At 42.1% G+C, this 25,765-nt stretch overlaps 1 protein-coding gene across 1 annotated transcript in view; it reads right to left on the reverse strand.

Moving 5' to 3' along the window:
• The window catches only part of SULT4A1 (sulfotransferase family 4A member 1), a gene marked incomplete at both ends in the record, with an annotated part of 31,703 nt that extends 10,421 nt beyond the window's left edge, over positions 1-21,282 (reverse strand). Inside the window, 2 exons of the mRNA XM_082003916.1 lie at positions 978-1,108; positions 21,114-21,282. Of these exons, the coding sequence (XP_081860042.1) occupies positions 978-1,108; positions 21,114-21,282 (300 nt within the window). The remainder of the gene's footprint in view (positions 1-977; positions 1,109-21,113) is intronic.
• Between the last annotated feature and the right edge of the window lie 4,483 nt (positions 21,283-25,765).

The raw sequence follows: 25,765 nt of genomic DNA on the forward strand, positions 1-25,765 counted from the left end.
GAGTGTGAATGTCTTTCGAACAGATAATTTTTCTATAATTTGAGACAAAATCATCTTATGACACAAATAATCTTCCAGTAGTTAAAAGCTGCATAAATCCATAATGGATCAAGTTGCTAGCACATAGTATAGGTAACAATGTGTAATCTCAGACTAAACCTCTCACTATTGCCACTGCTGCTTTGCCCCGAGGTAGCACTGAGGTCTCATTGCACTAGGCGTCACACAGATGAAAAAGAAAAGCAACCTCTGACCCCTAAATACTCTCAGACTAATGTAGGCTGATGCTGCAGTTGTCAGTGACCAGAAGCAGCTTAAATCTATCCGTGCCAGCCTTAGCTAGCTCAATTCAACAAGCACTGTAGCTGTTCTAGGATGGAGCCCAGTATTTTGCCTAATCATTCCAAGATATGCCTATATCAGAAGTAGTTACAGCAATGACATATCACACTTATAGGCCATCTCACTAGTCTGAGGGATTCTTAGTAGCGTAGAAGTAATTTCACACAGAATATTCCAATCTCCTCAAACTACGCGTACAGAGTCTGTAGATCCACAGATCCTGGGTCTCTAAGGATTTAGATATGTAAATCCAGAGCAGTGGGTCTACAGATCCATACATCTCCGGATTCGTAGTTCCTCTTTCACAAATCCAGGGAATGAAACAAAGCAAATTTGCCTCATCTGGGCAGCATTCTGTTTACATAAGCAAGGGAGGCCTGGAACTTTTATTCAGAAAACCCATTGCCAAAATATTTAGGACATGGAGAAACATCTCCTAAAGTACTGAAGAGAGTCTAATACAGCTTAATAAAAGCAATTTAAAAATAACCTAATAATACTCTCAATCATTCCAACAAACTGAACAAGTCCGGTGATGAAAAGGACCAGGACACAGGATGAAATGAAGTGATAAATATGAAACCAAGGAAAAAGATATCCAAATGCTGAAAGACTTTCTTTGCAATAAATTGTACCTTTATGATGTCCAGACCAGGCTGAGGGTACTCTAGGACTGGAAGTTGTTCATCTATATTCATTAGTCCAATCTCATCTGGATCAGCTCCCTGACTCACTAGATATACCACTTCCTGTAGCAAGCCTGTGCCTGCATAAACCAAACAATGAAAGAGAACAGATTGTATTACAGTTCTTATCTAAACAGAAGCGTATGAAGGGAGACCTAGACATAGAGATAATAACAACTTTTGTCCTTAACAGTCTGCTGCGAACTAAGTCTGTAACTACTGTTTTAAGATGTCTGCTCCCTTTGTTTTATTTTAAACACATGAAGATCTCCTTTCACATAAAACACCTGAGACTTTTCTTTCATAATAATTTAAATACGTTTCTGTCTCCTAATCATTTCACCTGTGAATTAGAAAGCATTTCACATATACTGAGTTTTCCCACTGTGAATGTTAGCTAGGCAAATACTACTATTTCCATTTTAGAGATGAAAAAAAGATCGTCCAAGCTCACAAAATGCATTAGCAGCCATACTGGGAGACTGCCAGTGTCCCCTATTCTAAACTGTAGGCAATTCTACTGTTACACAATGATTTGAGAGTCTATTTATACCTCCACATTATGGACTGGATAAACCACTGAACACACCAATGCTTAGTGAGTTAGTCATAAGCTTTAGAGTTCCCAATTACGTATCTCTCTCCAGTCCAAGGACATTTACAAAGCAACCATTAGATATTATAGCCTTAATGACTGCACTTTAGAAAATTAATAGGTACTCCAAATAGAAGTTTGAACAGGGAAGCTATTTTAAATAACTTTACCTTCAGGCAGGTAAGAAACCCTCAAAACAGGCAAAACAACTGTTCAGAGATATTTGACAGAGGCTTATGAAGAGAAAGGCACAGCATTTCAGTGAGATGGAGGAACAGAATGAAGAGAGATTAAAGCAAGCTAGCAGGGAAGGGACCCCACAGTTTAGATGACAAGTCACACAGGCATGGGACATCCTGGATACAGCAATAGATTGACCACTTATTTAGGAGTTTTGAGTGGCAAGGAAAATGAGACCAGGATTTATTCTCTCTCTCATGTTGCCTAAAGGACCAAGTACTTGTTCTAGAACTCTTTACAAAGCCCAATCCTGCCTCAACATCCCATGTCCTTGGAAGGATGAGCTGCAAACTCTGAGATCATGCCTTTCGTTCCCATTTTAACTTGAAAATAACTTGTAAATTGCAAGTAACTTGTAACAGTCACCAGTTAATTCATGTCAACTAGCATGAACTGTACACACTAACAGACACATTTTGTACAAATTCTGTATGTTGTTCCAACACAAAGAAAACCAGTGCATCATTATTCAGATTTTTTTTTAAATTGAGCTAGGAAGATTTTAAAAAAAGCTGACGTACTTTAGAGGGTGGTTAGAGTGAACACAGTCTGGATACAATGTAAAAGACTACAAGTCTCCAAGAATTGCTTTGGAGACTAAGTACTTTTAAGATTCCTCTGTTTCCTGACTGATTAGTGGGTAAATTAAAATGGCTTGGAAAAATCAGGAACTTTTACATTATCATCAACCACAGAGACAGCTGTCACAGACTTAATACACACTTGCCCTTGAGGCTGTTCACTCTGCATTTTTAAGTCCAAGCATATATTTTATATATTAAAATTAACATACATATGGTATTTCAGCATCAGTCCTTGTGACTCTGAATGAGCACAACCCTTGTTTTCATTAAATATTTATTCTGACAGGAGACACCCTGGTTCTCTATAATTTACTTCTGTATTTCCAATTCTGCTTGCAAAGAAAAATGCTATTACAGCACCCTTGTTCTATAAAAGGAAAAAGAATAACTGTATGGGGATAAACAACACCACCAGGACTTACTCATTTTTCGTTACTCAGCTGCTCTCTAGGAAAAAGCCGCCATCTTCATTGTGCCTCTGAATACAGAAGGGCCACAGGGTTGAGGCAGAACTATGCTGAAACTTCAAGAGAGCAGCATGTTTCCTATCAGCTCTCCACAAAGTCCACCAGATAAGTAGGAGGTGACGACCAGGGAGCACACCCCCCATGGCCTTAGCTAGGTCTGCCCAGACCTGTGACCAGGTAATAGATTTGGTTTAATTGCTAGCAGGTCCATGGAACACCAGAGAGATAGGAAATGACATATGTAGGAGGGTTCCGATTCAGAAGGAAGTGGACCATTGGAAGCTCAGAAGTCTTCCTTGTCTTCATCTAAATGTGCTTCCATCAAAAATAGTGATTCATTGAAAGAGTAATGCTAGGCACATGACAGGTATTCAAGGCAGAAAAATCTCCACCAAGTACAGGTTCTTTAAAACAGTGCTTTAAATCTGTGAACCTCAGTGCTAATTATTAGCATGCACGTACACAAATTACTGTAGTTATGTATGTAGTGCTGCACATATTCCAGCATCCTATTCCAATTCACACAGCAAACAGTATTTCTGCATTATCTCTTCTACAAAGGGGAGGACTGCAAGCTGACACTTTAGGCATCCAGCTTCTGGCCAGCCAGCAGGTTAGAATTTCTCCCCCCTGCACCTGCAGTATGACCACTGATACTGAATTCCCCCACTCATGAACTCTGTGCTAGTTTTCACTTTCGTCACCCACTACATTAACCTGATTTTCTTCCACATTACGATTCAAGTTACTGTGCTTAGGACTTTCAGAGTCTTAATGAAAATGAAAACTAGAGATTTAACTTTTGAGGGAACTAGGATTTTTTAACTCATCACCCTTAATCAATTATCATTTATTCCACACTCACATTGCCAAGAGCCCCATATAAAAAAATTTATCATTGACCTGATCTGTTTTAAAAAAATATATAAAACACCATGTGCTTATTTGTTTAAAAAGAAAAAAATAGCTAAAAGCCTTTATATATCTATAAAATTATATATATACAGATATAAAAAACCTCCTCACATCCCTAAGGGATTAGAAACAACTCAAATTAAATTACAGATATCAACAGAGTTTAATGTTCTGGTTTAGAAACGATGGCTTAACCATGCCACAGAGAAATGGCAGCCCAGATTCCAGACCTAGATGCTAGGGCAAGATTTTCTAGCTCCTGGGAACACCAGCTGGCTGGAAAGCCAAACAAACTGAGGTACTGTACCTATGCATGTGATGAGAGGCCCACGCCTAGACTGGAGCTAGCAGAATTTGTTAAATTTGCCACTGTGGGAGGTGAATGTGAGTCTTCTGCTGTAGCCCCTGATTCCCCACCTGCATATAAAGCATACAGAAATTGGTCATTTGTACCAACTAACTTAAACTGATGTCTGAAGATGTGCAAGAACCACCATTTTATGGGTGAAAGCTAGAGTAAATTGCTGAAACTGAGATTTTCAACGGAGATTATGGGAATAACCTTTGATAATCCCAGTCTATCACAAAACTTGGCCAGATCTAAATGCCATAGAAACTTTCTTAGTAAAAGAGATAATAATGACAGTTGTTGAAGAAAAGAAAAAGATGAAGGAAGCTAAAAAAAAAAAAAAAAAAAAAAAAAAAAAAAAGCAGAATTTAACCTTTATACTCCCTAGATTTCTGGCCTGGCTGCCAACTATTTATTGTCATTTGAGTGTTACTCACTTTTAAGTTAAATTAAAGAATTAGGTCACTAAGCGGAAAAGCTAGCATGTATGCATATGAAGCTAAGGTTTTTCTTGGAGACAACTGGTGGACCTTGTGTATCTTTAGTGCTTTCCATCATTTTCTCCTTGTGCCGCTGAATGTATGCACGTGTATGTGCATGCCTCACTCGGGATGGTAGAAAGAATAAACAGCCACTGACAAACAAGATTCATCTATCAGCCTTTGGGCACGAGGCAACAGATGCAACAGTCTTAAGTACCCACCAATTCTACCCTTCCTTTTTCCAGCTGTGGCAGATCCACACTTCATCCTGGAAGACTGCTGGCCCTGCTACCTCCAAGGTCATATTGCCAAACCAGATTTTGGAATTCATTTATGTTTATCCAATTCCAATTAAAATGGAGCCAGTCAGCATCTGAGGAACTTCACTGCACTGTACCAGAGAAATGCTCTTCCCTGACAAGCTCTTCTGTTATGCCTCAGGAGAAAACAAGAGTGTTCCAGTTTATCACGCAATATCTGGAAAGAGAGCACAGAATCACAGAATGGTAGGGGTTGGAAGGGACCTCTGAAGATCATCTGGTGCAACCCCCTTGCCAAGGCAGTATCACCTAGGCCACGCTGCACAGGAACACATCCAGTCGTGTTTTGAGGGTCTCCAGAGAAGGAGACTCCACAACCTCTCTGAGCAGTCTTCCAGTGCTCAGTCACCCTCACAGTAAAGAAGTTTCTCCTTGTGTTGAGGTGGAACTTCCTGTGCTGCAGTTTGTACCCATTGCCCCTCATCCTATCACTGGGCACTACTGAAGAGAGACTGGCTCCATCCTCCTGACAGCCACCCTTCAGATATTTATAGACATTGATTGATAAGGTCCCCTCTCAGCCTTCTCTCCTCCTAAAGAGCCCCAGGTCTCTCAGGCTTTCCTCATACAAGAGATGTTCCAGTCCCTTAACCATCCTCGTAGCTCTCCGTTGGACTCACTTCAAAAGTTCCCTGTCTCTCTTGAACTGTGGAACCCAGAACTGGACACAATACTCCAGATGAGACCTCACCAGCACAGAGTAAAGGGGGAGGATAACCTCTCTCGACCTGCCAGTCACATTCTTCTTAATGCACCCCAGGATACCATTGGCCCTCTTGGCCACCAGGGTACATTGCTGTCCCATGGATAACATTGTCTACCAGGACTCCAAGGTCCTTCCCCATGGAGCTGCCTTCCACCAGGTCAACCTCTAACCCATACTGGTGCATGGGGTTGTTCCTCCCCAGGTGCAGAACTCTACACTTGTCCTTGTTAAATTTCATGAGCTTCCCCTCCACCCAACTCTCCAGTCTGTCCAGATCCTGTTGAATGGCAGCACAGCCTCCTGGTGTATCAGCCACTCCCCCCAGTTTTGTATCATCAGCAAACTTGCTGAGGGTACATTCCAACCCTTCATCTAGGTCATTGATGAAGATGTTGAATAAAACCAGACCCAGTACTGATCCCTGGGAAACACTGCTAGCTACAGGCCTCCAGTTGGACTCTGCACTGCTGACCACAACCCTCTGAGCTCTGTTGATGGGATGGGAAACAACAATGATAAGGTACTGCCAGAACTTGCAGGATTTTAGGAGAGCTTTTTCAATTATCTGTGAACCTGCATTTCTACTCTGCCTAAGAGCATGTATAAAAGCAGCCCAGTGACAGCAGTTTGAAAATGTGCTAGCTGGCTGCACTGTCCTTTTCCATGATGCCTAATGATGCACAGAAATCAGGACTCACTAAGAGTACTAGGACCCCTACAGCAGCCCCTGTGATGAACGGGAACTGTTCATTTGTACCCTTTTTTATGGCCAATGCCTCAGCAACAATAGCAAAGTCACTTCATGGCCATACTGCCTCTGCTTATTGGTAACTGCTGCAGCAGCAACCAGGCAACATTAGCAAGATAGCCAACACTTTGAAACACCACAGCTACTCCTTTCTGTTTCTATGCATTAGATGCTTTTTGACATCAAATTTAGTCTCTGTAGGAAGGAGAAATATTCTTTACTGCAACCGTTACCTGGCTTCTCTCACCACTTTCTGGCCACTGGCACACTCCCATGCAGCCACTGAACCTCACAGATTTGTTCAAAGTGAAGTGGTAGATATAAAAACATAAAGCTTCCTGTGAAATTCTGCTTCCCTGCATAGTTTCTAATATAGTTTATTTCAGCTTTCTCCTCTCCGTATCAGCTAACATGGGACAAACATGTAGCTCAAGGATGCAGAGGTCTTTGGTATATTCATTTTATTCATCCCTTTTTTGAAAACCACATGGGAAAATAAAGAAATACTAATGTTAGTATTAAAAGTCTTCTAGCACTCCCAATTAGTTGCACTTTGTTTGCTCTACCAATGCTCAATCAAGCTTCAGCAAATACAATGCAACAGACCCATTAATGACTCATAATGTTTTTTATGGCATCGGTATACGTAAGTGCTCATTAAAAATGAGGGCTGCTAGAGCTGTCAGATGGGCCTACCAAGTGCTATAAAGCAATTCCCCGTATAGTTGTTCTAATTGCCTGCAAGCTCATTCCCCTTTCACCAATTTCACTGTATATCTTCAGGTAAGTATGACAGATTCATACTTACCATAAAGGAGGGAAAATTAGATTTTTCCATTAGAAGAAAACAACTTCCAAACTATAAAAATATCTCCTCTTGAGGTTTGTATGTTCTAAGTTCTCCTACATCTTGGAATTCCAACTGGCTTAAGAATAGGGATTTTCATTATCAATTAGGGCTTTAATAATAAAAATAATGTATAGACCTTGGTACCATATTTTCCAATTCTTCTGTTCCTAGATGAGAGTCGGGATTCAGAATAAAGGCTGAAATTGTGATGTTATATTGCCAATATTTTTGACTGCCCAATTAAATATGTATTAGAGGGCACAATTTTCAGAAAGGACTGAATATTCATCCTCTAAGATTAATGTATCTTTTACATGGCCTAAATGCCCTGAAGTTCAATAGTGACCTGCCAAGGAAGTCTGTGGAACATGAGCAAACTGAATCCAGATCTTCTGAAACTGATGGTAACAGCTTAAATAAGATTGGATTTAAAACAAGTGTTAACTGCACGATTTCCAGTAACATTCAGTAAACAGGGTTTTGGCTTTTTAGACTTATTAATCAGTTGATTTTTCACTTGCAGCTACTGGCTTTTAAAACATACGCTAAATTCTGCTTGCCTTTCGCTAGACTTACATCAGAGAACATAGAAATGGGTCCATGTTTCAAATGTGTTTCACCAGAGGCTGTAAACAGTGAACTATGAAAACTGTATTCTGTTTAGGACTAAAATGTACTTCCCATTTGGTAAAAAAGCTGTCACTGAATTGTTTACACACATTATCCATAGAATTACTGCTACTATGTATAATACAGTATCTTAAAGCACTGCTTTAATAAACTGGTTACAAAACAGTGTTATTTTTGGCTAATGCGTTAGTACTATTTTTTAAAAATGGCCTGAGTCCTAACTCTCCCTTATATTAACTACTCCATAGAGGACAGGATGAAAAGTGCAATATCAACCACAGTGCACCTCAGACTAGGCACCAACTGTTGAGGCACTTCACTTCCATACAGCAAGGCAGGGGATGCAGTATGTTTCACACCTAACATCGACAGAAGCAGCTCAGAGAAAAAGGCTTACTGACACTTTTGAGCATGCTGGATCCTAATGCTAGAGCAACATTAGCAAAGAAAACACACCAAGGCCTGTTCTCTGGGAGGACATGTGGGACAGCCAAAACCACATCCACAGAGATCAATTTCCCAAAGCAAGGCAACTTCATCCACAGCTTCCTAGGAACAGTCCCTGGCTCCAGTTCTCCCCCACACCATGCTGGGGAGCACACTGTCTGGGGGACAGCAAAACAGTCAGGGAACTACTAGCAAGGAAATAGCATTGATGACAGCCTGTCGGAGCCTCTGTCGTAGTTAGGTTTACTAGCATAGCCATGGTGATGTGGATAACTGGATTGTCTATGTTGCCTACTTTAGACTTTATAAAACCAAAAGAAAAATACCTCAAGAGTCACATAATCCCTAACCAATTGCCTCTAACCTGTGGCTACCCCAAACTGTCCCAGCAGGCAGAGGTCCACAAGGCAAAGGCCTCTTGTTGAGGACAGCTGGGCAAAAAGTGTTTCTTTTCTATCCCTCTTAATAAGCTACAACATCCTCACATGCACCGCAGCAAGGACTAGGTAAGTAGTATACTAAAAGCCCTAAGAACTATGATTCAGGTCCAGACTGCTCAAAATCTAGGGATTAAAAACAAGACGACACCGGTTTGTCTTTATTTGCCTTCTGATTGATGACTTATGATTTGTATCTATCTTCGAACTTGTCTCCACAACCATGATTTCATCACATTTAGGTGTCCCAGATTTTGTTACAGGTCCTTCACTGACAGATGATATTGGTTGGTAGATAATAATTTCTTGGTATCAGCTATTTAAAGGGAAAAGTATTTTACTCTACTCTTTAAGCTTTAGCTGGGCTAGTAAAATATGTCCATGTCTATGGATGCTCATGAGGTCTGCACCAGAGGTTATCACCAATGGAGCAGTTTGTGTGAAGTGACTCCAATTCACTTAAAATTAAATCAGACAAATTAGCTTAAGGAATTTCTATTTTTGGCATCAACTCACCCAACAAATTTTGCCTCGGACAAACTAGAATGCATTCACACAAAATACTCTGCGAGTGGTTCTTTAAGAGAAATGACAAGCAGCGGGATAAGGACACTAATATCCTGCACTAGCGCAGATGCTTTTAAAAGACGGCATCTACCCATACCCTTAGATTATTTCTCTTTCAGTTTCTACTCTCCAACCAACCATGCTCCCATGGTGTAGGAAAGCACAGCACCTATCATGCTAAAACAAACAGCGTAGAGTATAACATGTCAGGAACATGACAATAACAGATAAGCCTGCTTGCTCCCTTACAATGATCTGACAGAATGACATCCCTTTTCACCCTTCCCACACTTACTCAAGGTTGACCAGGTATAAAGTCAACCCAGTACATTCAGTTGTTACCTTCTTTCCCCAGGCTCCTCCCTTTGATGAACGTCCTCATGACCCAATTCAGACACACTGTGCCTTTCATGACAATAGTGCGAGGACATAGGATCATGCAGTCATACCAAAGGGTTGGCCAACAGGACAGTAGTTCACAGAGGAAGAGTACTTTTATTGTCTAATATATGCTACAGGGAAGATTCTGTCTCAAACATGCAAAAATTACCTGGCAAACTTTGGCCATGTAAACTAACCATGATACCTCCTCACAGACATGGCAAAAAGGTGTATTAGCAAATTTTCAAATCTCACCTCTCTGGAGCATACCTAAGAAGGCACATGCCCTAACCCCAATCTCATCTCCTTTGTATCCTGCCTTCCTGCTTCCTCTGCAGTCCTATTCTTCCAACCTTTTAAAGCTTATACCAAAAATATGCCTAAATTGCATTGTACATTACCATAGCAGGAGCTCAGTTAATCTCCACCAGAAAATCCCCCCACTGTCTCCAATTGCCCTTTATTTTCATACCGGTGACAACACTGTAACCAAGGATAACAATGCAGAAAAGAACTTTGCTGCAATGACAAAGTAATTGTTTTTTATAATCACTTTCAAGAACTTCATTATGTTGAAGAGAAGTGCACAGTTACCCTTAGTGCCACTAATTTCTAGGACAACCGTATCACTTTCTGTGTTCTGTTCCACAGAGTTGTAATATGGTCTGTGGCTAAATGCAGAGCCTCATAGTGAGCTCTGCTGATTGAAATAGGACCAGAAGGCAGAAGAGAATAAGGCATCTATACTAGAAACTTGCGTTGAGGTAGTTCTCATACCTTTTGCTGTGAACATGTTCCTCTCCCCATATGGTAAGCGTGTATCAGAAGATGTCCCTCACCACTCAAAATGCAATTCTATGCCTCAGTTGCGATCCCTTCCAGGAAAATTGTTAGGCAAAACCTGCCTACACATTAATGTGCATTTGCATATACTAAACTGCAAGAAGGCAGCACACCACAGTATGATGTGAAACCACTGCAGATGATTATAAATGCAAAAAAAAAAAAGCAGCAGCACATTTTTGTTTCATAATTGCAAGAAACATTGTTTAACGTCCATGCATCAAACTATAAAGCCTGTTATAGTCAGCTGTTGGTTGTCTAAGGTCAGGAAGTAAAGCATTTTGTCTCAAACAGAGTCCCCCTCAAATTATAGCTGCCGTACCATTCCTTGCAAAACCATTCTTGCCCCCACTCATATTTAGCACACAGTCATCCCCTCTGTCTACTGAACTGCAGTTTTAGGCAAACTATAGACATGTCTATTCTATTTCTATTGCTGCTTTTCAGAATTAGAAATGGAAATACATCTAATTGGGAAAACAAAATGGGATCAGCCAATCTATATCACCATGGGTTTTCTCAGTATTGCAGAAAAATCCTTGAAGAGAACACACCTTTTCTGACAGAAAGCACTGGTGATCCAGTAGAAGCACCGACATTGATCACCTTTAATGTGCACTACAGCTATCTATGCTTAGAGCAATCCAATTTTAGCAATGCCTGTAGCTGTTCTGTGCTACTTTGGCAACCCTGATCAGCAGTAAACCGGCATTTAACTGGATGGTTAACCTGGGTTTGTGATTGCCTTGCATCAACAGAACACTGCAAAGTGGCCAATGTACTGCCAAATCTGGACTGCTGCATGTATAGCCAGTGGGTGTCTTCTGAACATTATTCTCATCTCACCTGCTTCACGCTTGTCTTATTTTGTTGTCTTAGATGAATTTATTACTCACGCAGCAAAGGGCTAATTCAGCACCATTGTCTATATCCCATATGGTGTTCTAATGTCATTATACAGTATCTAGAACTTGCAGCCTTACAAGGGATGATGGCTTTTCACATCCTGCACTATAAACAGCAGGTGCATAAAAGCATATGAAATCAGCTTGCATTTTTTAAATTACAGATGGATTTTGACACAAAAATCCCCCCTCAGTTGTTTTTCTAGTGCTCTTCCTTTTACTTTTTATTCTTTACTATCTCAGCCACTGCCTCGGATTTAAGCAGCTAAATCTCTCCTCCACACTTTCAGCACCATGACACGCTTCTTCCCTGATGTTCCTCAGTACTCCTTCACCCCCCTCACAGTGGCTTTCCTAAGCCTACAGCCTAATTTGGCTGAGATGTTATAATGATGGACCGTTTCCTCTGCCGTGTTGTCTTGTCTGCACGCACACACAGCAAAACACTTCTCTTGCTTCTGAATCTGCAATATATTACAGCATTAAGACATGATGTGAATGGTTTATTTCTTTTGTAAGAGTCTGTAAAAGACTTTGGTATACAGAACCATAATTATTTCCACTCTTGTGCTTCACCTTCCTGGATTCTACAAGGTGTTACAGAGACCCTGAATAGGGTCAAAGTGATGAGATGCTGGGTGCTTCACATTATTAACCCTCTGTTCATTGCTCCCTCCCATGGAGGGGAAAAACGCATTCCTACGTACTAGGATTACGTGCTCAGCTTTAATACTGAGAAGCTTAATTCAATTACAAAACCATAATTTGCTAGTTGCTCTATAAAAAAATAAATGGTGACACACTTTGTCCAAAAGAATTTCTTGTAATTATACATGAAAAATTATACATGAAAAATTCTTCCACATGGCTCCAGTGGAAAATGGGGATTGTATGTCCAGAAGATTATATGACTTATCCAAGGTCACAGAATCTCTAGCCAAAAAGTCATATCACATGCCCAGTGTACCACCTTGCATCACTTCTAAAGCAGCATTGATGGGACAATGTAGAGTGTAGTTCCTTCCCCTCAGCATAGGGTATATGAATCCCTACTGTACCCAACAAGAGAAGTCTTCATTTAATAAAAGACTGAATAATAACAACGAAAAATAACGTGTGCTTGATCTAATTCAGTCCAATGTTCAAGCATTTTGCTTCCTTTCATTAGTATCTTCACTATGAAAGATGAACATTAACATGAAATGAGAATGACTGGATGATGAGTTTGGCCAATTTACATAATTTTCTAATTCTTTAGTCTCTGAGGTCATTATCATCTCGTCCAGTCAATAGTGATTTCACATGTCCAGAATACACTGTTTTCACAGGATAAAACCTTTTTTCTTTTTTTTTTTTTCCCTCCCTTGAGCCTGTTTTCAAAAAGCAGGTTGCTTAAGTTTTGCACTACTTCACAGCAAGGGAGCAATTATGCTACATTTGCAAGAGATACAGCAAAACTTCCTAGGTAGCTGGAAAATTCTTCCTTTTCTGAACCAGTTGTTTTGTCTCTAGTAACATCTCTTTCATTGGTTTGATAAAAGGCTCATGAAAGAAACGCTGCTAGCTAGATAACAAAAATGTGTTTTCCTTAATAATGTATTTTTCTTCTCCACCTTTATTTCCTGTTTGAGGCACGTAAGGACCCATTCAATTCAACTCCCACTGAAATCAAGTCAAATGCATCAGTGGCAAACTTAACACTGTCTTCAATTACTTATTATTTGATGCTTTTATTTATCATTTCTGCACCCAGCAATTTAAGACTGATTCAATACCAGAAGGTATTTTGAGCTGTATATAAATAAAACAAAAAACAGACCCATTTCAAAAGGGGTTTCAAAGCACAGGAACACAGTGGCCCTAACCCCGACAAACACTTGTCTACAGGTGTTACTTTCTGCACCTGAGTGGTCCTCAATGGAGTGAGTTTAAGCAGAGTATTTACTCTTCTAATTGGTGGAAGGAACATGGCTTCAGTCACCAAGATCATGAAATTAGATCCAAATATGGACCCTGTACATCAGTCCCTAAAAGGACAGCTCAAACATATCTCCATCATCCAATGCAGTTTGCTGTTCCCTTTCTGTTTGAGTACAGAAGTCCATTCTTTCTTGCCAGTTGGCATGATAACAATATCTGAGCTTTATAAATTAAATAGAGAAACCAAGTAAGTGTGATGTTATTGTAAAAGAGAAAAAGTTAAATACCATATTCTTATTTTAAAGACATTAACTAACTTGTTCATCCACATTTATGAAACTAACAGAGGTTTCCTATTGTTCCATGTCACAGGGAAGAGCTTGTAAGTGAGCATAATATTGCCCCAAAAACAAGAGGTAAACGAAAAATAATCCCAAATGTATTTTGTGTAAAAGTATCTTGATTTTCAAGACAACCTCATGATTTCTTGAGGCATGCCACTGGGCCAGTAACATTCTGGGCATTCATTCTTTAAATGAAAATAGATTAAGCTCACGGCACCAAAATTCTGCAAAGAGAACAGGACTGTAAATCCAGAATAGCAGAATCTAGCTCTTTTGCAACTGCAAAACTGTTGTTACAAAATAATACCAACAAAAGTCTCAAGAGGAATTCCATATGAGAACACTGGAAATTAAGGCAAGTCAACTAGTTTAATACACAAACATCCACATGGATGCTCGTGTTGCCTGAGGAGCCTTTGCTACAGTGGTGTAAGGCCATCTCCGACTATCCATTACCAGGGCAAACCTCTGCAATCCACCGCAGCTGGCTCACATCACTGTGTCCGACAGCTCCCAGCCTAGAAACTCCCACAGCTTGAGCACATCCTTGGGCAACATTTCAGTCTGATTCTCCTCTCATTTATGACTGTGCAAATCAGGACTGACTGTCAGTTGTGTTGGACCTATGCATTTCTGGGTAGGTGGGAAGCACTGGATGCCTTGCACTTAGGCTTACCAGTCTGTCACATCATGCAGAGGCCACTAATACATGTTAGGAGGTTAAGCAGCAAGCCAGGGCACTGAAAAAGTACAACTTACCAAGCCATAACTGGGGTATGCTTACAGGCAGGTAACAGAGGACATAGGCACAGCGATTCCCTGCCATAATGTTCAACCAACATACCTCCATGCAGATCTGTCACCTACTCACTGACTGCTATAGCAGGTAACTGCAGCTATGTTAGCTGGTGGGTTAGATGTCCACAGACTGCAGGATGCCTGTGCAAGCATAGGTCACGTGTAGCCACGTAACCTTTGTCAAGCAAGAATAATCTTTATATTGAATAATAAAAGTATTATTGTGCAGTACAGTAATGCTTAACGAACCAGAAACCAATCTTACCAGTAAATACAATCTCGCTGCCAAGAGATTTTTGTAGTCTGTGGAAAATGTGAAGGGTAGGGTTGCACAAGACAAACAAAGCAAGATTCCACATAAGGCATAGTCATTTGGCACATTTTCTTTACAGTGTATTTCTTAAATCAAGACATTTTGCCACTATGTTTTTATAACATGGTCCCACAGACTGACTATACAGGGAAAAAACAAGAGGCCAGAGATAAGAAAACCTTAAACCATTTTCACAGTCAAAGAAAAATTACATGCGTCTACATCCCTAATGGTTCAAGCCCTACTTTGCCTTAAGTGTAATAACTTTTGAGTGCTGAGTCTGATCAAAGAATATTCTAGATGCTGATGAGCAGAAGTCTATTAATTTTACTAGAGAATCAGACAAACAAGAAAAGTGGGGTTTACATTGTACCCTCTATATTTGGTTCACAGCCAAGCTGCTGTAGCAGTCAATGGATCAAACAACTGTTACCCATAACAGAAGAAAACCCTGGGGCACAGTGTCCCTGGCATGGAAAGATTAATAGGGATTATAGCACGAGGGAAATGGGCCACAGAAAAACCTAGATGGAGCCCCTGACACGTGGCAGAGAAAGGAGATGCACACAGCAATGAACAAAGCTCCTTCCACCAGCCACGAAAGGGACTGGGGCATACTGGTGTCCCAGCAAGAGGAGGTGTTGGATTCAGGAGTGCTGGAAATAGAAGAGGATAAAAGAGTGGTATGCATGCAGTGGGAGAGGCACGCCAAACAGGAGGAGACAGAAAACCCACAATGCGTGCAATGCACTTTATAAACAGATGCAACAAGAAGCCTGACCTTCTTCTGTACATACGGAATCCTTTAAGCAAATAAAATAACGAACAACTCAATTTAACTTTCTCTGGTTGATTTCATATACCACGGGAGGTAAGTGTTAAAGAATTTGAAAGAGGAGAACTCAATGAACGTACACACAGGAAAGCTGTCCTTGAACTCATTTGCAAATTCACTGCCAGCTCTTCATTAAGCCAAAGGCCTAGTCAGACATCATATTCCCTACAAGGTAATGGGCAGTTATGAAAATCCAGTGCTGCAAGGAAAATCCAAAATGCTATCTATAAAAAAACCACACCTCCAGGCAGGTAGAGACCATATCCAGCACTTGCTCTTCTGACCTATTGTCGGGCATTAAATGCAAGAGTTCTCACGAACAGGCTGGACTTGAAGCTGACATTTGCCCAACAACTGACATTTTTCCACACAGAACTCAGAAAATTATTTGGCAAAATAATCAACATGGGAGAGATAGCTTCATTAGTAATGTAAATAGCTCACTTTCTCAAATTACCAGTTTTGCAAAAATGCATTAATTTGTGGGCTTTGACCCAAGAATGCAAAATGCACATTCACTCAGAACAGATACAAGATGGTATTGAGAGACCTACTGTACATCACTTAGGAGTAAAGCAAATGGACAGGTCATATACAATCGGGGGTTAGCATCATAAGACACAACAAACTACTAAGTGAACCTGGACTCAATACTATACTTTCGGGACTGATTTAATACCATTGAAATCATTGACCTTAACAGACAGCTAATCTAGCTCTTGGCATGATGACTGAGGGAATACCATGAAATAATGTGCTTATTCATTAATTCTGTAGTTTAAGTTCATGGAGGAGAATTTTAATTTTCAAGTAGGGTACAAAAAATCCCATAGTACAGGAAGGTTCAAGGAAAGCTGGGACAGAGGCACACTGTTTCATAAATAAGATACAGATGCAACGTTCATAGGAAAAAATCTGTTGCATAAGCTCCAATTATTTAGTGTTATAGAGAATGGTATTCCATTTTACATTTGCAGCTACTGTAAATCTCAGTGTCCCATTCCTCCTGCCTATTCTATATTACAGTTACATGAAAGATGAAACTTGTGACTTCATTTCTTCATGAGCAGTAGCACACCTCATTTCAAATTATGCATCATGATAAAAAGGTTTTCTGTAATTACAGTTCTATCGTATGCATGTGTATAAGCATACATGCACATTCACATACTTACATGTCTAAATGAGTCCCTGGGTTTTAGGCATAAGCTTCTCCTAGTCCAGCAGCTCCCAAAAGCTGTTGCCATTGATTGGACACAGGTGTTAAGAATAATTAAAGACATAAGGAGTATCATTATTTAGCCATCCATCAGTAGAAATCACATTAAAGCAGAGCCATTTTCCATTAGGCTTATTACATTATTCCCAGTAAGGCTGCTGGTACATTCAGTTTTCTACCAGTATTGGACCAGCTTTTTCCTGGGTAACTCCCAATTCACCATTATCTATAACTACTTCCAAGCACTATCTCAATTTCACATGTTTACAGCTATATCATAAACTGTATATAAGCAAAGTATAATGGCTTCAAAATGGCATACATACTAACTCATCAGTCCCTAGGATTACTAATGCAGTCCTGACCCTATAAGCCACTTGTGTATTTTCTTTGCCAGATAAACCAACATATGGTCAACAGCTACTGATGGAGCCTTCTGCTATTAGATTGTAGCACAGGACTCAGTAAGAGCTAGAAGCTCTGGCCTCTGACACATCTAGCAGACGGACTTGTTTGTGTATTTTCCATAGTCTGAGCAGATGGTGAGCTGGTGAAACATTGAACAAAACTGACTTTCTTAAGAACAACAACAAAGCCTTTCACTGAACCTATCTGACATTGGTGCATTTTTCTTTTCCTAAAATTCTGTTGTCAATAATATTCGTGAAATGTTGTTCCATTAACAGAAACTAGATAAATAGTCCAAACCATGTTTTACCTTTAAAGATTACCAAAAAAAGCCAAAGTATTTCACCCCAAATAATTATATTTTGTGCATGACATCTGTTTTGTAAACCTACTTTTTTTGATTACAGCAACATAATGAAAATTCTGATTAGCTTCAGTAAGCAGAAAAATCTTTGTCAATGCTACGGAGAGACAGGAAGATGAAGCTATAGTTAAGCTAATACAGAGGAGCTTAAGGTTCTGGATTTAATTTCTGGCTTTGCTATAGACTTACATGCAAGACTGCATGACCTTGGCTAAATCAATGGGAACCATATTAGGGCAGCCTGATTTCTACTGACATGTCTGTCCCTAGCCAGCAGACCCTTTGATAATTGATTCAGAAGCCCTAAATAAGGCACCGAGCTGCAAGCCACATAGGATCAGCTGGCAAAACAAGCCCCAAGGGTCTCGGTAGACTTCAGGCTACCTAAAGGTGGAGCTTGCAGACGTTACTATTGTCTAGAGCCTATTCCCATGACAAGGACATCAGATTCCTCAAGACCCAAGTATGTCTCCTTGTATTCAGCACTGGTGAGGCCACACCTCGAATATCGTATTCAGTTTTGGGCCCCTCACTACAAGAAACACATTGAGGTGCTGGAGCATGTCCAGAGAAGGTCAATTAAGCTGGTGAGGGGTCTCAAGCAAAAGTCTTATGAGAAGCAGCTGAGGGAACTGGAGCTGTTTAGTCTGGGGAAAAGGAGGCTGAGAGGAAACCTTATTGTTCTCTACAACTACCTGAAAGGAGGCTGTAGCAAGGTGCATGTCAGTGTTTTCTCCCAAGCAACAACTGATAGGACAACAGGAAACAGTCTCAAGTTGCACCAGTGGAGTTTTAGATTGGATGTTAGGAAAAAATTTCTTCACTGAAAGGATTGTCAAGCATTGGAACAGGCTGACCGGGGAAGTGGTTGAGTCATCCTCCCTGCAGGTATTTAAAAGACATGTAGATGTGGTGCTTATGGATGTGGTTTAGTGGTGGACTGGGCAGTGCTAGGTTAATGGTTGGACTTGATGATCTTAAAGGTCTTTTCCAACCTAAATGATTCTATGATTCCCTATGATTCTATGATTCTCTTTCCCGGCAAGTATGGCACTATGGCACCTATTTTGATCCCAAGGCTGTTCCCCCAGCTCTTCCACACAACACCGTACCTTCAGTTTTGGTGTGCCAGTTCTCAGTCTTCTTTTTCCTTCCTTCACAGTGACTGTTAGTAAATCCTCTTGTAGTAAGCGTTTGTCCTGGTTTCAGACAGGATAGAGCTGGTTTTCTTCACAGAAGCTAGCATGAGACTGTGTTTTGGATTTGGGATGAGAAATTGTTGATAATGTGCTGATGTTTTGGGTTGTTGCTGAGCAGTCAAGGACAGTCCAGCTTCTTGTGCTGGCCTGCCAGCAAGCAGGCTGGGGGTGCACGGGGAGCTGGGAGGGGACACAGCCGGGACAGCTGACCCAGACTGGCCAAAGAGATATTCCCTACCATCCGACGTCATGCCCAGTACATAAACTGGAGCTGGCCAGGGGGCGGAAATCGCTGCTCGGGGACGGGCTGTCGATCACGGGGTGGTGAGCAGTTGCTGCGTTGGGCGTCACTTGTTCTTGTACATTCCTTTGTTGGTGTTATCGTTGTTGTTCTCGTCTTTCTTTCTGTCCTGTTGAACCGTGTTTGTCTCAACCCACGAGGTTTTTTTTCCCAATTCTCTTCCCCGTCCCACTGCGGGAGGCGGGGTGGGCGAGCGGCTGTGTGGTGCTTGGTTGCCGGCTGGGGCTAAGCCACGACAGCGTTGCCACTAACTTTGTAAGTGAACAAGTTCCCTGTCACTGGCCTCAGCTGGAGCCCCAAGAGACCTAATATGATGCTGCTATATTAACAAAATAATAGCAAATTAAATATGGTTATGCAAACTGGCTTTCCACAGCCAACTGTATAGCCATCAAAACTAAGCTATCGCCAGCTGATATATTAGCTATATTGTGCCCGGCTGCTGGAAACTGAGGTTAGCTGAGGATATTTAACGATCCGCCAATATGAAGTCGGGGTGCGATGCTAACACAGGAGCCCTGTAAACCCAGATTTGCAAAACGGAAATCTTAAAACTGAAAGAATTAAATTGTGTTCTTGCTGGATGCCACAAATCTTTGAGAAGACAGTTTAAAAGAATAATAAAGATGTAGCTATCTGTTCCTAATCCTAGCATTTCAGGGGCCATCCGTCTACATACTATCTCTTATCTAATGCATAAAGCATCTATCAAGCTCTAGCTAGTCTTTAACAGCATCATCAGTAATGAAATATCAAAAAAAGGTGAAGACAAATATTTGGAACTGCTTGAGAAATGATAACAGATACTGCATTGTAGAAAATGCGTATATGTTCGAAGCAGCACACCAAGAAATTGAAAAGCATTAGCCATTCATAGAACAAACAATGAAATAAGTCAGAAACCTATGATACTGAAGCATCATTTTACAAGGGTATTTACAGAGCTAACATCTGTTATTCCCAGTAGACTTTGAATTTTCTAGAAAGGGATCATCTTATTGTCAGGAAAAAAAAAGTCACTCAGGAATGCACTTAAGAAAGAGTCTATCTGGTTTTATCGGGTGCGTTTTAAAGCTACCATATTGTCTGCCTTTTTGCAGGCAGCACTATAATCCAAGTTAATTCTGTTTAAACATTCTTGCTTGGAAATGCAGAGGGTAAGAAATACGCTATTAAAAGCAGACACATGAACAGTATAAAACGGTTAAAGGATGCATTTACTGCAGCAACACGCACTTATTATACTGTTACTACGGGGAGGTATTTCTGGCAATTCAGACAGCGCAGCAAGAACGTACTTGGAGCACATGTTCTCCCAGAACGACTTGAGCGGCCGCCTCGGGACCACAATTCGTAAGGCCGTACAGGAGACAGCAAACCCGTATGCCACATGAGACATCCGTACGCATATACTATATACGTTCCCGCTTTTCCATGTCTAGACTGAGCGAGACTTCCCTTGCCTGCAGCAGCATTTTTACCTCCGCGCAGTTCAGCGGGCAGGCACCGGGGCCACCGAGGCGAGGACCACCAGCGGCAGCACGGGGTGCAGGCTTGCATCTAAACGCGGTGGGTACGCCCGAGGGCAGGGACGCCCCACCCGTGCCTGGGACGCGGGGCGGGCAGTCCCCTCAACTCTCTGGGGCTGCCTGCCTTGAAGGGCAGCCCCTCTCCTCACAGGCCTGTGGCGGCAGGGCGCAGGCCTCGCCCGGGCCTCCCGCGGCAGCGCGGCGCCACCGCTGCGCACCGCCCGCCCGGCGGGGACGGCTGCCGCCGGCCCGGGGCCGAGGGGGCGCCCCCCGCCTCCCCAGGGCCGCCTACCCCGAAAGCGGCGGGGAGAAGAGAAGCCGCCCCCACCACCCCGCCCAGCCCCTCAGGCGCAGCCCCCGCCAGGGGGGAGGGAGTGCCGCCCGCCTACCTGATTTGGGGTAGGTGACAATCCAGACGTCGCTGTCCCTCACCGGGAAATTGGCGATCTCCTCCATCTTCCCCCGGCAGAAGGGCGGCAGCCGCACCCCATTGTACTCGAAGTACTTGCTCTCGAACTCCCCGGGCGTGCTGGGGGTCTCGGCCTCGCTCTCCGCCATCCTATTCCCTGACGGCCGCGGGGAGGGGGTGGGCGACGCGCGCGGGCCGCGAGCGCTCCCACGGGCGGGCGGGCGGGCGGGCGGGCGAGCGGCGGGCGCGGCAGCCCCTGCCCCCGGCACGCCCCCACGTACGGGGAGGGGGCGCGGGCCTGGCGGGGCCGCGCCGCCCGGCGGCGCATGGGCTCCGCACACGGTGATGTCATGCGCGGCAGCCGCAGCGCGCGGCGCTAACGGCCGCCCCGCATCAGCGCCCGCTGGGCGGGCAGGGGCTGTCTGCCCTCTCCCAAGGGTGGTCCGTCCCCCCCAGGCCGGGCCACCTCACACGCACGGTCCGTCGGCCGCAGCCGGCTGGAGCAGAGGCAGGGGATGGAGGGAGGACCTGCCCTCCCCGCTTCCGCCTCGGCCCGCGGCACAAGTCTCCGCGGTCCTGCGGCAGCGGGCCGGCCGCTGTAGCAGTGCCAATGCACTGCCTCAGAGAGGGCAGCTAGCGGGCTGGGGAGCCATGCAGAAGAGGAGCATGAGCAGCGGTGGTCGGGTGCACCGGGGACCTACCCCCATCCCTGCACTGAGCCCAGGCACGGTGCATGAGGGGAGGGGGAGAAGAGAGTGAGGAAAGGGGCACACCCGCACCTTTTTTAGCAGTGCAAGTCATTTGCTTCTTGCCCTGCATGGGTTTAAACCCATACCTGTGTTGTGTGGTTTTGTTGGGGTTTTATTTACCCAGTAAGCTCTTCATCCTGTGTCCCTCTTTCCAGTCTCATGGGTGGCACATCTCTGTATCTGGTAGGGTAACAGCTTTCATTACAACATGAGACATCTTGGAGGTGGGCCTAGGCCTGAGCACCCATCCCCTGCCATTTCTGACTTGTTCCCTGGACTTCCCATGCTGGCATCACAGCAGCTGACTTATTAACTTACCTCACTTGGTGGACATTAGGCAGCAAAACCCAACCCTGTCCCAACAGGATTGGGGGCTGGTTAGTGAGGACACAGGCCTGTCTGCTCATCCTTCCTATTAGAGCAGCTCCCATCTCACTGCTCCTGGCAGCGCTAGTAAGGCCTAGGCAGAACACAAATAGCATTCCCAGCCAGACTTATAGGCAAGACAGCCTAGGTGCTGCTGTTCAGGGTATTTAACACCTATTGGAGCCTGATAGGAAGCTATAAAAACTCTAACCTCCCTTAAGATCTCTTTGTACTACAGAAATGAAAACTGTTTTGGCTGTTTGGTCTGTCGTGAATGAAAAGCTAGCAGTAATTCAACGAAATTAAGACTTCTGTGAGTTCCAGAAAGGTCAGTGAAGAGTTTTTGCTTAATTTACTCTTATTAGCCTTCTAACAGCTGCTTTATTTTGTGTTTAATTACGTATGCTTCTGTAATGGTGCTAAAATATAATAGAAATTCTTTGAAAGCTTCAGATACAAAGTATCTGTAGCAGATGTGCATTTGAAAGAAATAATATAGGCATGTAAAGAAACAGTAAAGCAAGGGAAGAGGGTACAATGACTTGGAAAATATATGTCTTTGAGTATTAGAAAGTAAATTATAGGTAATTTCAGTTGAGTTTACTGAACTATGAATAGCAACCAGCTGGAGGTTGTGTGTTCTGTCAAACTCCCTTTTACAGGAGCAACCTCAGGAAAAACAACAGTGCAAACAGCTGAGGGCAGTAACTGCTTTCAGCCTTTATCATTCTGTCTACTAGCATGCATAAATCAATGCTTTTACTATAGTTTACTTACATTTGTTCATATTGATAATAAACTGCAGACATTGAAGCTATGGTTAGAGCAGATAGGGAAAGTTCACCAAAAACTAACATCAAAAGTGTTGTTTCATTGAATGAAAATGGTTTAGCAGGAATGTGTTAGGTTAAAAACAAAACAAAAAAAGAAACAAAACCAAGAAAAGAAACAAACCTTGGAGAGAAAAAAATAATCCCAGAGTCAGTCGTTGACTAGTAAGACTTGCCCTAGTAGCTGATAATGCAGGTTTAAGTCCGTGTGATACTAAGTTTAATTTTGAGTCTGCTTCTTCAAGACACTGAAAACAGAATTATCTGTTGATACCTAAAAGACTTTTTCCTATTTTTTTTTTTTTTAATGAAAAGTGGTTTGACAAGAATAACAGGCAGCTGGGTAGTTGGTATTCTTTATTTTAAGATAATATTGTAAACTCAGAAGCAACTGGCATTCTGGCACTGGTTCCTGTTCCTTTCTTTCCTATGGTGTTTTAAATGGCCTGATTTATGCTTTTCCTTGCTTAACAAAATAATTCAAAACTGCAGTTTTCTACGGAAAGTGGATTTGTGGGGTTTTCTAGCCAACCTTTGAGGCACAATTTATTCATTTATCTTTTCTGATCATTAAAAGCATTATGCTATACTAGTAATAAATAACTTTAAAGTCCAACAAAACAGACAGACTTGAATTCTAGTTTCTATTACTATTTCTTTTGAGTTTTAATTTATTTTTTTAAATTCCTAACTTAGTCCTTCAGGTGTGGATATGGTCTTTGCTCAACAGGTCAAGTGGAGGGGGCTCTACTGAAAATAAAAAAGCCTCTGTTTCTGTTTTCTCTTTAAGTTAATTGGAGTTGTACAAATGTATCTCAGGGTGGAATATCAGCTTCTGTAGAGCAGAAAGCCAGGCAGGCGTTACCACAAGGGATACAACAATAATTGGAGCTATCTCTTTAGCAATGGATGCTTTCACTTACCTTATAATGTTTCAAATGAAAGAGTAATTGGAGCCCAATGTGGCTGAGAATACAAGTGCCCTGGATTACCTGTTGTTGGAAAGATTATCGCTGTATTACAGGTGCAGTAAATCCTAATGTAGGGATGGTGGACCTATAGTGCAGAAATTGCGTAGCTAATGTATGCATGTGGATGTTAAGCATACAGGATTTAAGGCATGCATGCAGATCACCAGCCCGGTGCTTACTCAGATCTGACACATCTGAGACACATCAGATGTGCTGGGAATTCAAAGACAGCTGAACTACAAGATGCATGAAAGCCGCTTGTTTAGGAATTCCCTGTAAAAAAAGACTACTGTGAGTACATTGTGCTCAGAGGCAGTGCATTGTTAATAAAAAGGGTAGTCTACAACAAAAATGGTGAAGCAGTCAGTTACCAAAGGGTATATGCAAATGACCTGGGGATGATCCAGTATTAGAGCTAAATAAAAATCAAATATGCTGTAACAGAAGAACCATGCTGGAGTGTTTCACCCTCAAACTAGAGAGGAGTTGTGGAGGGGACCAGAACATGTAGCTTGCAAAGTAATTTTTGGCAAATTGCTTTTTTCTGTTCAAAAGAAAAATTTTAACAGTATTTTGATCTGTTTGAATGTGTTCCCTTCTTCTGTAACACTTAGACCATTCTGTAATGTAACTGATTCCAGCTATTCAGGGTTCCCATGAAGTAGCAGGTAGAAATGTAGGTGCAAAAGTTTGGATTCTCTTACAATGATGTAAACTGGGACCAACTTCACAGAAGTCACTAGACACCCAAGTTTTTTACAGAGGAGAAAGACATGGGAAAAGAAGATTTTTAGAAAAATAACAAAATGCTGACCTTAGGAAAATGTCATCATTTTAAGATCTGCAAAAGTAGGTTTTAACGCTGGAAACAGACTGTCTGTTCCTATGCTGTTTAGGTATGTCTGTATTTCTGTGGCCTGTCACTACAAAAAGCACTCCTATACCTTTGTATTCCTGAAGAGTCAGAAGGCATCTCCTTGTCTTTGCTGTCAGATGTGCCAACTTATTATCTGAAGGTACTGTAAAGAATCTCCCTGTCTTGAGAGGTGTGTGTACTGTTGCACAAGCAACAATGGCGTTTCAACTTTCAAAATCGATCTGATGAAAAAAGATAAATCTGGTAATGTTTTATCTTACCTTTTTATTGAACTATTGTAACAGCAACCTGCGTCAAGGTTGGAGGGGCATGTTCAGAGGAAGATAACCTGCTTGCATGTTTTGGAGTGCCAACTGCAGTTTAGTTTTAGACATGAAATCTGTAAATTCTACCACAAGTATTACATGAAGTTGATGTAGTGATACCCTAACAACAGCATGTGACATTGTATTCATGCAGTAAACAGCTGTGCAGTAGATTGTTTATAAAACACTGCTGCTGACTGCCAGTGGCTTGCATTTGTTCAGTGAGTACACATGAACTTTCAGGAATGTTTCTTCATCCAAAACTCAGCCCAAATATGTGCCATAGCTGTGAGGTTTAAGCACATGATTCTAACACAGCATTTAATTCTTCTAGTGAATGTGGCTTAGGATCAAGCCATTGATTAGCACTTGGCATCTTTTTTTTGTCTATGGTAGCTGTAACAGTACGCGGAGTAACAGTATGAGGCTCTGGCCTCATAGCCAGGATGCTGAGGAGTCAGATCCCTTTTCTGCTAGGATTTCTATGTAACCTTAACTCGGTCTCCCTGTGCTCTAATTTCCACCTGTCAAAAC

Source organism: Phaethon aethereus (genome assembly GCF_964289735.1).
Source record: "Phaethon aethereus genome assembly, chromosome: 1".
Lineage (NCBI taxonomy): Eukaryota > Metazoa > Chordata > Aves > Phaethontiformes > Phaethontidae > Phaethon > Phaethon aethereus.